Source organism: Aquarana catesbeiana, linkage group LG08, assembly GCF_042186555.1.
Source record: "Aquarana catesbeiana isolate 2022-GZ linkage group LG08, ASM4218655v1, whole genome shotgun sequence".
Lineage (NCBI taxonomy): Eukaryota > Metazoa > Chordata > Amphibia > Anura > Ranidae > Aquarana > Aquarana catesbeiana.
The window spans coordinates 126000226-126016525 of record NC_133331.1 but is presented as its reverse complement, the minus strand read 5'-3'; the positions used below and the strand labels follow the sequence as shown (position 1 = coordinate 126016525).

The window sequence follows — 16300 nt, the reverse complement described above, 5'->3', positions numbered from 1 at the left end:
ACAGGTTTTTCTAGTAATGGTTTAAGGGGTGCCAACTGTAACTGTATCCTATATGGACCAATGTCCAAAAAATTACAGGCAGCCTAAAAAACCCACATGATGGCAGTGTGAAAATGAAAACAGCAATGTGAAATTTGTAGCATAGAAGATGGCATCTGCATGCCAAAACCTAGTCACCATACACATGCAGACATAGAATATGCCAAACTTCCACAGGTACACCTCAGTTAATTAACAAAAAAACCCTTAAAGGGAGTTCCACCCAAAAATGGAACTTCCGCTTTTCGGAATCCCCCCCCCCCCCCCCTCCGGTGTCACATTTGGCACCTTTCAGGGGGGAGGGGAGAGCAGATACCTGTATAATTCAGGTATTTGCTCCTGCTTCCGGGCATAGATATTCGCAGGTACCCGCAGATATCTATGCCATATCCGGCGCCTCCTCCTTCCCCCCCGCTGTCTTCTGTGAACACACAGTTCCCAGAAGACATCAGGGACCTGTGGAATCGTGCAGCGCAACTCGCGCATGCGCAGTAGGGAACCAGGCTGTGAAGCTGCAAGGCTTCACTTCCTGATTCCCTTACCAAAGAGCGGAGGGACAGATTGGCTTAGGTTGCCGACATTGCGGGCGCCCTGGACAGGTAAGTGTCCTTTTTTTTAAAAAAGTCAGTAGCTGCAGTATTTGCAGGCTTTAAAGGATATCTAAACCCAAAAAACAAAAATGTAATATATGCAGCTTACTAGCCCTTATTTGAGAAGTAAAGAAAATACCTCTTGCACCTGTCAGAAATGCCCTTGTAACTTCCTATGAGCGGAACTGAAAACACCAACAATCTTATCTTCCTTCTGTAATTTACTAACCCCCCCCACCCCCCACCCTATGTAATGGGGATGAAGAAAGGAAGACTTAAGTCCAGCCTGGGTGACAACAATGGCTGCCTCATAGATACATTGGAGGAATGAGCGTTGTCCCCCTAGGAAGTGTGTTTTTTGCAGGACCATCAGGTGAAAAATAAAGGGACAAAATCCATTAAAAAAGAAAACTAACGCACCACTACATCTAAGGCCCAGTTCACACTTGTGCGGACTGTGGGCTACGTTACAATTTTTTTCAATGGGTTGTCCTACCCACACAGGATAAGAAGTCCTGGACCAACTTTGAAAATCGCGCTACATGGAATCGCATGGTGCTGCGGCATGTAAAAACAGTGGGCATTTTGCTCCTACATGGGCATGGGGTGCCATTATGAATCAATGGCACTGCTGCATGTCTGGTAACAGCAGCTTGTTTCTCTGGTGTGTTGGACTGGCTGAGGACTGGTGAGCTGCAATGTGTTACATTTTTTGTTTTGGGGTTAGATACTCTGTAACGTTCCATTGGGGGCAAAAATATTAAATTCCTCTTTTACTGAAGCTTGCCACAAGACAGGCTATGTATTGTACCCCTTACCAGATGTGGTGTATTTGGCTGTGTTCATTGTCGGGTATGGTGTGTGTCATGTCTATTGTGCTGGTCAAAGTGTATGTTGTAGTGTGCTGTTTCCAGTCTGTCTTTTGAATGAACCCTAAAGGAAAACGTTCCTGGCATGGAGGCAACATTGTCTATTTTTTATTTCTCAAATGTTGGAACAAGCATTCAAATAAAGATGCATGTGATGATTTTCTACCATGCTCCAAGCCGAATCCTCCCTCCTCAGATGCCCGGTGTGGGCAGTATACAGTATCATCCACGCTACAAATACACAGGAAGAAAAAACAGGCCGCCGCACTCCAATGACCACATAGATACCAGTTTTGGATAAGGATTAGAGATAATAACCACGTTGGAGAGAGGCGTAACCGGAAGCGGATGGTGGTGCTAGTTGGAATGGCGTGAGCGCGTGTGTGTTCACCCCGCTCTCCCAGCTTCATGACCGCGTCGCCCCGAGGATAAACGAGCTAGTCTCTATCCCTGTGGTAAGGGGAGTCGCAGTGCCTTGTTCACCCCTCTCTTACCCCTCTCGGTCCTTCTGGTCCCCGGCCGGTGCGCCTGGAGGCGGATGTGTGGGCGCTTTCCGGGATTCCCTGCTCCGCGGCCGGTGACGGGCGCGGGCGTGGTGCCGACGAAATACCGCGATAACGGGAAGAGGAGGATGGAAGCTAGCTACGGAGCACACTGATGACGTAAGCCCGAAGTGGAGACTCCAGCGGGTGTATGATACAAGCCGCTCCAAATTGAAGGAGGAGGGAGAGCCGCCCGGGTGTAGAAGTGAGTGGTCACAGTGGTCCCTGCAGCGGAAAACGGTGTGATTTATCAAGGCTGGAGGGACGAGGTACTGTGTTCTATTTCCTTGCATATGGTGCTTGTCATAGGAGGGAGGACAATAATGAACCCAGGTGAACAGAACCTCTAGTGTGCTGGAACATCCATTGTTGTCTATTGTTGTATGCAACTGTATGGCGGCCAGGATAACATCTGAATGGCCGGACTGAGGCTTTCAATACCAGATATATATATTGGATGCAGGAATAGATGCCTAGAGTGGACTGAATGTGAAATATTTCATACGTAGCTGCTTTTATGTTATTTTTGTACCTGACCGCTACCTGACTGCTACAGGTGACAGCGTTAATAAACAGCAGGGTCGGGGGGCTTAAACTCGGAGGCCATTTAACATCGCTTTATTTGTTTTCTGAGAATTTGTTCCGCTGACCTTGTGGGAGAAGCGCCACAGTGGGATAGACATGATGTCAACAAGAAGGAAAGGGGATGAGCAAGCTAGCCATGAAAATGTGGGAGGTCAATCCCTGCGGTCGGCCAAAGATAAGGAAAAAGGAGCCCAGACTACCGTGGCGGGTGCAACCGCAGCAGCTGTCGCAGCAACTGCCAAGCTAGAGAAAATGATCCATGCCGCGGATCATACACCAAGCAAAGGGGGGCAGCAAGCTCAAGCTAAATCAACTACGGACAGAAAGAGTCAGGGGCACCTGAGTTCATCCACAGGGACCACGGGCACCAAAAACCCTTCAAGCAAAGGGGTAGGCACGACTGGGAAGGAAGCAGAAACCTCTATTAGTCTAACACCCCCATTAGAAGGAGAGCCCTCCCTGAAAGATATTTTCATGGCAGTTAACGCATGTAAACAAGCTTTGGGTGACTTAAGTAATCAAATGGAAGATATTAAAGGGGAGTTAATCATGGTAAGGCAAGAACTAAAGGAAACAGCAGGAAGAGTAACAGAAACGGAGAAGAGGATAAGTTTGATAGAAGATGATCTGTACCCTATGAAACAAGAATCCAAGGCTTGGAAAGAGAAAGTAGACAAACTTACGGAAAAATTTGATGAGATGGAGAATAGACTTCGTAGAGACAATGTGAGGGTGGTGGGTCTCCCCGAAAAGTGTGAAGGTTCAGACCCAATAGCTTTTTTAGAGAAATGGATGATTGAAACTTTTGGAGGAGATTTATTCTCACAACAGTTTTCAATCGAAAGAGCACATAGGGTTCCTTTTAGGCCCCCCCCTCAAGGAAGACCCCCGAGACCACTGTTAGTGAAACTCTTAAACTACAAAGATAAAGTAAAACTCCTTAGGAAGGCCAGAGAGATGGGAAGCATCTCTTATAATGGGGCTAAAATATCAATATATCCTGATTTCTCTCTGGACCTCCAAAAACGTAGAGCCGAGTTTTTGGGAGTCAAACGTAGCCTCCAAAAATTTGACATTACTTATGCTCTCCTTTATCCTGCCAGGCTTCGGATAAACGCACTTGGAGGTAGTCAATTTTTTGATATGCCAGCGGATGCGTTAGCATGGCTAGAAGATAAAAGAGATCAGTTACCAAGGAAACTATAGGGAATGTGGGTTGAAGATGTTATAGAGTAAGGGGCATAAATATAGTGATTTATTTAAATTTTGGTGTTTAGGGGTAGGGCGGGTGGAGAAATGGAAGGGTAAATGGATTTAGATTTTGGAAGGAAGGGATGGGAAATGGTTGTGCGGGGGGTGGTGGGGAGGGAAGGTGAGAGCAGGAAGATTAAAGAGTGTGAGATGGTTATTAAAAAAGCCTCTAGAGGTAACCTAGAATGGTGTGGAGTGGGGTGGGGGAGGGAGGGTAGGGAGGGTGGGCTTCTTTGGGTGGAGGGGGGACAGGGACAGGGAGGGTGGTGGGGTAGGGTTCACAGGGAAAGGAATTTATTTAGGAGATCTTATGATACACGGAATCACAAAGAGTTTTTCTTTTTTGTACAGTGGAAAGTAGGATAACACATTTGGTACTGGTTAAACAAAATATAAAAAGTATATTAGAACACCGGTTAATATACTGGGCACCGAGAAAAGGAAAAGAAAGAAAACACAGACAGAACATGAATATTTATAGTATAAAAATATGGGATTTAAGTAAGCACGGGGTAGATATACTATTTGACACAAAGGGGTATAACAATAAGTATGAAAAGGGGAAAAAGGGTTTTTTTTTTTTTTTTTTTTTTTTTTCTTTTTCTCTTTCTCCCCCTATGGATAAACGGGTACACCCCTATGACTCTATTAGAATCTAGCTTATTGCTACTACCTTTTGGTTTCCCTTCGATAGATGTTATATAAAAGTGCATTGACATTGAATATTGGATCATGGAATGTTCGTGGATTGGGTACCCCGATCAAAAGAGCAGTTGTATTTGATATGCTAGGTATTTTTAGAATAGATATTGCCTGTCTGCAGGAGACACACCTGACTCAAGATACTAAATCTCAGGTGAGAAACAAGAGATTTCAGTATCAATTCCACTCTGTATACTCCTCCTATTCTAGGGGGGTATCAGTGTTAATTGGGAGAGGAGTGGCTTTTACCTGCAGACAGAGCATAATAGATAAGGAGGGTCGGTATATTTTTTTACACTGTACAATAGAAAATCAGGAATATGTGTTGGCAAATGTATATATCCCTCCGCCTTTTAGACTAGATGTTCTGTATGAGTTATTGGAGTTTATTGTAGACAAGAACAGTATACCAATTATAGTGGTTGGGGACTTTAATGTGGTAATAAATAAAATGATTGATAGGTTCCCCCCAGGCAACCAGGGTCAGACACCACAGGGAAACCGTATGAGCCACTTCCTTCAGGAAGTGGGGCTATTGGATCTATGGAGAATACGGAACCCTGGGACATTACAGTTTTCATGTTACTCGGGCTCCTATTCTACATTTTCAAGAATAGATCTAGTACTGGGCAATGAGCTAGGCTCTCAAACAATCAAAAATATAACTTACCAACCAAGGGGTGTATCAGATCACTCGCCCCTAATAATTTCATTAAGTACTAAAAATAAGATGGTTGACAGGTTTTGGAAAATGAACCCTGTGTGGTTTGGGATTATAGAGGATCAAAATGAGATAATAGCCAAGGTAAATGAGTTTATAAGGTTTAATACAGACACTACAACAAGAGGGATGATGTGGGATGCCCTGAAGGCCTATTTGAGGGGTTTATTTATACAACAAGTTTCTAAAATTAAAAAATCCTCACTAGACTGGGAGGACAAGGCTAGGAGAGAGGTAATAACAGCAGAAAGGGAGTATATGAAGGACCCAACCCCGGATAAACAAAGTAATTGGGAAAATAAACAACAAGTATACTCAGATGCAATGTGTAGGAAGTCTGAACATAAAAGATTATTCCAAAATCAAATAATATATGGGGAGGGGGAAAGGGTTGGGAAAATGCTGGCCCATCTGGTTAGATCTGGATCCTCAGGCTCCACGATACCCGCCATTAGGACAAAGAATGGAGAGATTTCATCTCAGGTGGACGTGATAATAGATACCTTTAAAAATTATTATGAAGAACTCTACACATCCAGGGGGGAGGTGGAGCGTGGGGATTCAGATAAATTCTTTGGGGATATCAAGATGCCCTCCCTTACAGAGTCAGATAGTGAGATATTAGAAGCCCCAATAACTCTGGAGGAAATTAAATTAGCCGTAACAGAAATGAAAAATCAGAAATCCCCAGGTCCTGATGGACTCCCTGTTGAAACTTATAAAAATTATGGGACGGTGTTACTTCCGGAGCTTCTTAAAACGTTTGAGTGGGCAAAAAAGGAGGGGAAGCTTCCCATATCAATGACGGAAGCCACGATAATAGTGCTGCACAAAGAAGGGAAAGATCCTTTAGATCCTGGGTCCTATAGACCTATCTCCCTATTATGCTCTGATGTGAAAATATTATCAAAGATTTTGGCTACTAGGTTAAAGAAATTAATCCATAAACTGGTCCATCCCGACCAGACTGGTTTTATACCCCAAAGATCAACCAGCAGGAATATTAGAAGGCTATTTCTGAACATGCAGATACCAACTGAAAACACAGGTGCACGGGCTGTGATGATGCTAGATGTGGTAAAGGCGTTTGATAGTCTTGAATGGGGGTACATATGGCGAGTAATGAAGGAGTTTGGGTTTGGTCCTTCCTATATCAACTGGGTTAAAATCCTTTATAACAACCCCAGGGCAAGGATCAGGGTGAATAATGTTTTTTCGGATGAATTCCGACTTGAAAGGGGTTCTAGGCAGGGGTGCCCCCTGTCACCCTTGATCTTTGCTCTGGCAATGGAGCCAGTTGCTATTGCAGTAAGGCAGGATAGGATTATGGAGGGGTTCCGGAGAAGGGACAGAGAAGAACGGATAGCGTTATATGCGGACGATGTCCTCATTTATCTGGGGGATACAGAGAGATCGCTCAGACAGGTGATGAACATCTTTTCGAGGTTTGGAACAATTTCGGGTCTTACCATAAACTGGGGAAAGTCAGCATTGTTATCAATAGATCCCATCAGAAGGAGCCCAGACTTGGAAAATGTTCAAGTGGAAATAGTAGAGAAAACCAAATACTTAGGCATATATATAACAAATGACCCAAATAATTACATAAACAATAACTTAGTCCCCCTACTGTCTAAATTTAAGAACAAGAGTGATATATGGAAGGAACTCCCTTTATCAGTGGTTGGCAGATGTAACCTGATCAAAATGCTGTGGTTGCCTCAGTTATTATATCTGCTGCACAATTCACCAATATGGATACAAAAAAAATGGTTTAAAAAAATAGATACTCTACTAAGATCCCTTATATGGAAAGGAAGACAGCCTAGAATAGGCCTCCAGACTTTACAACTACCAACTTTGGAGGGGGGCCTGGCAGTACCACATCCGCGTAGTTATTTTTTAGCAGCCCAATTGCAGCATCTGGGCTCGGACATGGAAGGGGACAAAAGTGGGGAATTGATAATTGCAGATGCGCCACATAAGACATTAGTGGAAGTCTTGGAGGCTAACTCTTTTCTCTATAGACCCCCTACGGTTAAATTAGTGATAAAAGTCTGGAGATCTATAAAGGCTCTGAGGGATATGGGAGGTATGGTCAAAGGTGTGCCGCTCTGGGATAATAAGAATTTACAAGAGCTAAGATTAATAGGGAAAATAAAGTCATGGGAAAGGAAGGGGATAGTTAGCCTGGATCAACTATATAATGGTAGTTCCCTAAAAACGTTTCTTACATTAAAAGAGGACTTTAATATACCAAACAACTCATACTATAGCTATTTACAAATTAAACATGCTCTAAAAGCACAGTTTGGAGAACAAGGCCCGGTGTGGAGCACGGCTCCCATATATGAAAGAATAAGCAGCTCTGACGGACCAAAAGGTTCCATAGCTGAGTTCTACCCATATATATGCAGTAACAGTATTACGAGCTCAAAAAATCTAAAATGCAGAAGTAAGTGGGAAAGAGACCTGGGAAGCATCTCGGATGACCAATGGAAAAAGATATTAGCCGGGGGGAACCAGGTTTCACTTTCACCCGCCCAGAAGATGTCATACTTAATGCTCTTACATAGAACATACTACACTCCAAAAAAACTGTTCGAATGGGGGCGGAGGGGGGACGCTAATTGCCCTAGGTGCCAAAACACCGGGGACCTGATCCACATGATTTGGAATTGCCCGAAACTACACCGTTACTGGACGGGAATATTAGATAGTATAAATAAGATCTTTAAGCTGTCACTCAAAATGCATCCTAATCTGTGTATTATGGGTGTGGGAGAGAGGCTGGGGAACTTCAAAAATAAAGCAGTGTTAAGGTGCCTGTTCCAGGCAAAGAAATTAATAGCGCAGAGATGGCAGGCAGAGAAACCCCCCTCCAAAGAAGACTGGTTTAAAACAGTAACGGAAACAATATGGAAGGAAAAGGTAGTTTATGCAAGGAGAGGGAATTTAAAGGAATTTAAAAAAATCTGGATGCCTTGGTTAGTAGAAATGGGTTATCCCATGTAAAACTGTTGTAGGAAGAGATAAGGTAATGATTGTACGATATTAAGTAATTAGGTTGACGTGGCAGGAACAAGGGTAAGATAGGTGGGGAGGGAATGGGGACAAAGAGGGGGGGGGGTTAGGGTGTGGGGAAGGGGAAAATGAATAGTATTGTTTGGCTTTCCCTGTTTGGTATTTACAAACGGTGTATGTACAAGGTGTATTTAAGAATTGCTGTTAAAATAAGGAAAAATTATTTTCTCTCTTTTTGTACTATTTGAAAAATTGAATAAAGATTATTGAAGTTAAGAGATAATAACCACAAAAAACTCCCTAATGCATTTCACCCAACAGGGTGATATGATGCCATTGAAGTGTGGTGACCTGTGTTTTTTTTTTTTATTCCTCTGCAAATAAAGATGTCTTACTTTACAGATATGCATACTTGTTCCAGATCAGTGACTCAAACCTTGTACCATACAGACATCTAGAATCTTCAGAATAGAACTGCCAATGGCTCCCCCATGTATCTCTCTGGAAAGGTTTTCATTAGGTAATAATAGATGGTGACTATCAATGTAATGACACAGTGATAGTAATATGTGATCATTTTCTCTGGTTAATGTTATTTTTAGACATGTGCACTGCCGAAAAATTTGTTCGTTTCATTCCTTTTACTTTATTTTTTTACTCGGGTCATTCGTTATGATCGCAATTCGTAAATTCGTAATTTCAAAAATTCATAAATCTGAAAATAAGAAAGAAAATCTGAAAATTCGAAAGAACAAAAATCCTAAAATTCTAAATAGCAACTAACTAATAATAACTAACTATTAAATTATAGGTATTGGAATTTCCTTTCAAATTTGACTGTTAGCGAACGTAACGAATACGAATTTAGTCACGAATTACCTGAAATAACGAATGCCGCATCTAAACAAATTGAACGAAACAAATTAAGAATAATAAAACGTTTTTATTATCATTATTATTTTAAATTCGTTATGTTCCATTCATTATTTCGGATAATTCGTAACTTTGGATAAATTCGTATTCGTAACATTCACTAACAGCCAAATTTGAAAGGAAATTCCAATGCCTATAATTTAATAGTTAGTTAATATTTCAGATTTTCGAATTTTCGGGTTTTTCGGATTTTCGAATTTACGAATATTCAGAAAATTTGTTAAACGGGTTTTCGTTAATTCAGATGTATCAGAATTAACTAATTTGTCAAAATTCGTTAAAAAAAAAAAACAATTTGGAACAAAACGAATTGCACATATCTAGTTATTTTACACTTTAGCATTTGCAAGTTCTATCCCACCGACTAGGAACAACTTACAACGTTCATGTATACTTCAGGGTCCACTTTACGATTTATTTCATTTTCTTCACTTGGAATGTTCAATGTTTCTATAATAGATCCGGCACTCAAAATGCTCACAGCCATCAACACCCACATCTCAAAACTGGTCATAGAAAAGGGAAACACAACATATAAATAGCACAACACTTCTGTACTATTTCACAATACATTTTGTATCACTTTTTCTAGTTTTAATGTTTCACAATAGGCATTTTGGATAAGGATAAGGATCTGTGACTCTAATTTTCAAATATCATTGGACTTTGCTAAAAATTACTGTCACTTTTTGACAATAAGATGCTTTTCCTGACCTGTTATACTGCTATAGAATTTATACCATATTAGGCTGATAAACAGTCTCAGTAATAAAAGGTTAGACCCTCTGTCGGGTTTTATTGTTGTCTGGATCCACACCTGGGGGATTTATCATAATTTCCTGCATCAAAGACGGAACAGAAGTTTGTGGAAAGCTCACCTTTCACAGCTGTACACAAATCAAGTTTAAATCTAACCCACTGATACCCAACACATGGCCCACCAGCTTTCTGTTTGAAGCCCGCTATGTGTTGGGCTGGGTCCACCATCTGCTGGGCACTAGAGCCATATCAGGGTGCTGGGCACTGATACGCCCTCTCTGTTCCAGCACCTGACATTGAAATAGACCGTACTGTGAGAAGGAGTTATCTCTACCTCACAGTACTGGTAAAGTCCCGGCCTCTGAGAGAAAGAACAGCGCTGGAGCATGTGATCAGGTAAGTGATGCTGAGGGAATAAACTTCACTGCCAATAAAAAAACATGACCCCCGAATCATCAGTGTGGGGAGAGGGGGTATAAAACAAACACTGCCCTTAACCACCAATGAGGAAGGGTTTAGAAGAACACTAATGAGGGAGGAAAGGGTTACAAAAACACTGCCACTAAACCCCAATGGGATTGGGGGGGTCCCAGAAAAGTAAGGCATGCTGGACCAGATGATCAGGTAAGTCATCACCAATGCTGAGGGGGTTAAACTTCACTGTCACTCACCACCAATGAGGGGGAAAGTTTCAAAAAACATTGCCACTAAATATCAATGAGGAGGATTAAACTTCACTATCACTAACCACCAACAGGGGGGGTGGTTAGGATAACCACTGCCACAAACCGTCCGCAATCAGGGATTAAAAATCACTGCCATTAATCAACAATGAGGAGGGTCAAACTTCACTAACAGTAACGACCAATGAGGAGGGGGGTGGAGAAAAACATTACCACTAGCCATCAACAAGTGAGGGTTAAAAATCACTACCACTAAACATCAATGAGGGGAGAGGAGGTTAAAAAAAACACTCACTGCCACTAACCACCAAAGGAGGGTATTAAACTACCAATGTGGAGTTTATTATTTTGGTCTCGGATTCTTTTACACCAGTGGCTGAGGTTACTATTGTATCCACTGACACCAATGTTGGGGTTTATTATTGTGTCCACTGACACCAATGTTGGGGTTTATTATTGTGTCCACTGACACCAATGATAGGAGGTATTATTGCATCTCCTGACACAAGTGTTGGGAGTTATTGCGACTGCTGACACTAATGCGGTAAGTTATTATTGCAGCCTTTGACACCAATGTTGGGGGTTATCATTGTATCCACTGGCACCAATGATATAAGTTATTATTGCGTCCACTGTCACCAGTGATGGGAGTTGTTGATGTGTCCACTGACACCTGTGATGGGAATTATTATTGCATCCGCCGACTCCAGTGCTGGGACATATTGCGGCTGCTAACACCAATGCTGGGAGTCTTGTACATGCGATCGAACTTTCCGACAGGAAATATTCGATGACAGGCTGTTGCCGGTAAATCCAACCGTGTGTATGCTCCATCGGACAATTGTTGTCGGATTTTCCGCGGACAAATGTTGGATGGCAGGTTTTAAAATTTTCCGCGGACAAATGTCTGTTGTTGGATTTTCCAAGCGTGTGTACACAAGTCCGTCGGACAAAAGTCCAAAGTACAAACACGCATGGTCGGAAACAAGGACAAGCCAGAAGCGGTCGGTCTTGTAAACTACTTCGTAATAAAGAATTAACATTCGTGACGTGGCAAATTATGAAATCTCAAAATGCAGCGCATATTCTCTTCTTCTTTAATGGGATAATAATGAAGCTGCTTTGCTGGTGATGCTGATGGAGTTATTACAAACAGATTTTCAAAGGTTTTTTTTTCTAGTGATATCAAGAATAATATTATTATGCTTTTTTTTTTTTTTTTTATTTGGGCAAGTTACCACAACACCATTATCCCGTAGTTTTAAGATCAAAGATACAACTATGTTGGTGTCCCTTGTCAATTTTACATTGTATTTTTTTAAATGTAACTGCCTACTCCCAAACTGTCATTTGAAGTAAAACACATAGCCAAGTATTATTCTACACATTTTTTTTATTGTGCATTAAAAAAAAAAAAAAATAGACATGCTATCTGCCAATAGAACTTAACCAAAAAGTGCATTCTATGCATCCAAAAATATAGAAAATATAACAAATCAAATCATTATTATTCAACCATAAAAAAATGTCAAAGCTATAACTCCAAGGCCAATAATAAATAACACGTTATCTTCTCCGATTCCGCAACATGTCTGGTTGACGAACGGCCATTCAGAAATGAACTGAAAAGCGCGAAATGAAAAGTGCGAAATGAAAAATGCGAATCAACACTCACCAAACTTCTACTAACATGAAATTAGCAGAAGTTGACCAAAGGGGGGAGCTGAAGAGCTGTAAAACAACGTAGTACATCTCTTCGCTCGAAATTGTTGGTCAACAATTGTGTGTCCGTGTGTATGCAAGACAAGTTTGGGCCAACGCCCTTCGGACAAAAGTTCACGTTTTTTTTGGCCAACAATCCGATCGTGTGTATGAGGCTTAACTGTTGTGGCCTTTGACACTAAGGTTGGGGGTTATTATTGCATCCACTGGCAACAACTCTGGAGGCTCTGATATTGCCCAATGACACTAATGATGTAGCTTATTGTATTCCAATTCTCTATTTAATGTGCATTGCAGTACGCTGCAAAAACCGCAGCAGGACCAAAACTTTTGGGCATTGAGCTATGCTACAGCCTGTTCATTTTAAAAGGGCTGGCTAGCTTGATGTAATGCACATCAGCATGTGAAAACGCACGCTACTATTGTACGGCCCTCTGGAAGTGTTGTAAGAAATGTTTTACTCCTACTAGAACCAACCATCTTTATTCTATTTCTCTAATATCGTAAGATGAATAGGAAAGCAGCCTCAGTTTTTGTAGTGCTGATCATAGATTGAGAACTTTTATACTTGACATTTACAGCCCCACATCTGTCATCCTAACATTTGGGCTTTTCATTTCCTTTATATGTAATGTTAGGCTCTGTTCCCACTATTGCAATGCGATATTGCAGCGATTTTCAGTGCAATTATGTAGTGTGACTTTGAGACGTCTTGACTGCGTTTTTCATATTCTATGGGGACAAGTTTCACTGTAAATCACACCAAAAAGTAGTACAGGAACCTTTTTCCAAAATCACACTGTGCTGAATCACATTGATGTGAATGGGCTCCATTTTCATGCAATTCTGTGCAACTCAAGTTGCACTAGTGTGAAGCAACATTAATGAGATATTTCTGACTTGTTATGCCCCGTACACACGGTCGGATTTTCCGACAGAAAATGTGTGATAGGACCTTGTTGTCGGAAATTCCGACCGTGTGTGGGCTCCATCACACATTTTCCATCAGATTTTCCGACACACAAAGTTTGAAAGCAGGCTATAAAATTTTCCAACAACAAAATCCGTTGTCGGAATTTCCGATCGTGTGTGCACAAATCCGATGCACAAAGTGCCACGCATGCTCAGAATAAATAAAGAGATGAAGCTATTGGCTCCTGCCCCGTTTATAGTCCCGACGTACATGTTTTACGTCACCGCGTTCAGAACGATCGGATTTTCCGACAACTTTGTGTGACCGTGTGTATGCAAGACAAGTTTGAGCCAACATCCGGCGGAAAAAATCCTAGGATTTTGTTGTCGGAATGTCTGATCAATGTCCGACCATGTGTATGGGGCATAAGACTTTTGTGAACGTAATCAAGTTATAAAAACTAAACGGAAGTGATCATTTGTATGCAGTATAAATATAGCTATATTGGCGTATTGTATATTTTATTATAAGAATGTAAAGCACAGTTTCTGTGTATAAAGTTAACTAGTTAGAAACTTCCTGAAAATCTAAATACTAACGTTCAGCTCTAGTTGTAAAATATAAAAACATACGATTACTTCTATGCTAGAGGTTACCAGAAGCAAATAAAACAACATACAATAATTTGTATTATACAACATTATAAAGTATTGTGCATTGTGATAAATACAACAGACTGTAACAAACATATAACCACAATGTCCGTGATTATCTGTTCTTTATCTCATCTGTCCTACAATATCTATTTTATGAATTTTACATATTATGTTATTAGTACCTATTGGCAATAATATAGACAGTTAAATATTTAACATATTTTGCAAGCAGATCCTTTCATGTATGTATGTGTGTATATATATATACATACATACATACATACATATATATATATATATATATATATATATATATATATATATATATATATATATATATATATATATGTAGTGTCTGATGAACCCTTCATGAACGAAGGACAAGTATCCCTAAAAATGGTAAGCTATCAGCAATTTTGCACTAAAGATATTTCATGTAACACAACAAACACAGCAGATATACTAACACAGAGAAGCATATCACTGCATTGTATTACCACTATTGTGCTATTGTGTGTCAAGAAAAAATATTTGTATTTTGCAATGGGTAGAATTCACTGCCCCTCCTTGTAACTCTGTAAAAATATGTAAATTTCAGTAACATTTTCAGAATTTTATTTAAAGCCCAGTGAAGGGACCTGAGTTGTCCCAAATCTTACATCTTTATTAAGTCAAGTTAGCCAATAAAGAGTATCACTTAAACTCTAAACTCTGCTGTATAGTAAGAGATTTCCTTACTCACCCCAGGTACCAGAAGTAGCGTACTGTCAGTACTATTAGGAACTAGACAATGTGTATCACAAGATGTCCCACCTCACTCCACTGACACGCCTTGCCTTATCTGAACAGAAAAAAAAAAAAAACAATGACACTGACATTTCATTTTTTCAATGCAGGAATAAAAGAAGTGTATTATGTTTTTAGGGAAGCATGTAAAAGAGCTCAGCTTAGGCTTCATGTACACGGGACGTTTTACAACCTCTCCTGAATGATTCACCGTACAGATACAGATAGTAACCAATGTTTAAAAACATTGTTTGTGCCACATTTAGGTTTAGAAGCATATTTTACATTGAAAATAGTCAAAAATGTATCTCCATTAAAAAACGCCTGTAAACGAAATGTGGCTAAACGCGGGTTACCATGCTTACAAACTGTTACAGGCATTTGGCGTTTCAAATGCCTCTGAACATCCGTCCTGAACGCATTTTTTTGCCTTCCAAAAAAGGCTTCTAAACTCAACTGCCTAGAAATGACTATAAACGACCCTGTGTACATGCTCCAGAACTTGGTAAATGAGGAGAAGCTCTGCTGACTTCCATCATCAAATTATGTGCAAGCAAAAATGCTGTTTTTTTCCCTTGCGTTTGATTGGGTATTCTTTGTAAAGTGAAGCTTCACCTCGTTTACTAAGCTTTGGGGCTATTGCACTTCCAGCAGTAATAGTTATCTGGTAAGTTGTCTCTTACCAAAACCTTTGAGAGAGCTGTACAAATGCTACCCTGACTTATTCACTTTTGTGTGCAAATTTCAGCTTCAGCTAATTAGCATCGTAAACAGCTTTTTTTCATAGTAATGTAAACACTAGAAAATATTTTAAATTGTCAGAGCTACTACTTGTAAACGAGAAAGAGTGCCTACAAACCCACATACATTGGAGACCAAGGTAAAACATCCTTTGAACACATGGTAGGTAGGCATTTACATCATGTTAATTTGTCATTAGCTAAAGCTTATGGGATCCAAACAACATGATCTAACCTTTGTAGATATCAGGAGTCTGTAAGCAATCAGAGGGGCTGTTCAAGAGGATCAAACACAATGCAAAACCATTGCATAAATATAAGTAGGCTAGGGCACATGTCGAGAAACATTTTATGTGTGGTATTCAGATTTAAAGGACCTGTACCTTTTGAATAAATTGCCCTTTAATGCATGGTCGCTCCCCCGAATGCAGCCAGTCTGGTTCTGAAACATACCACTGCCCCTTTCCCAGCATTCTTTACTGTGTGGCCCTGCCCGGAAAAGCACAGCCTTTCTTCAGGAAGCTTCCTTGCTGGATCCTCTTAATCCTGCTCATCGGCACCACGGCCCAATGCTTTCCGCTGAGAAGAGCCGTACTCTGAAGGGCCGCTAGGGGCCACAATGAATACAGCTCCCTGTAGGATAAAAGAACTCTGCAAGGATGCATTTTGAAGAATGGTTGTGTTTCTCCAGGCAGGGACGCTCAGTAAATAACACTGGGATTTGAGCAGAGCTGCTGTAAATATCAGACCAGGTAAGGGGGTAAGCCCTGATGGACAATTTTTAG

The 16300-nt window shown here is 40.8% G+C and overlaps 1 protein-coding gene across 2 annotated transcripts in view; it reads right to left on the bottom strand.

Moving 5' to 3' along the window:
• LOC141106017 (lysosomal acid lipase/cholesteryl ester hydrolase-like) overlaps positions 1 to 16300 on the bottom strand; it is a 97825-nt gene that overhangs the window by 64409 nt on the left and 17116 nt on the right. For both annotated transcript variants that reach the window (XM_073596357.1, XM_073596356.1), the window contains exons 2-3: positions 14732 to 14830; positions 9636 to 9762 (exon numbers count right to left, since the gene is read on the bottom strand). In XM_073596357.1, the coding sequence (XP_073452458.1) occupies positions 9636 to 9755 (120 nt within the window). In that variant the 5' untranslated portion in view covers positions 9756 to 9762; positions 14732 to 14830. The remainder of the gene's footprint in view (positions 1 to 9635; positions 9763 to 14731; positions 14831 to 16300) is intronic.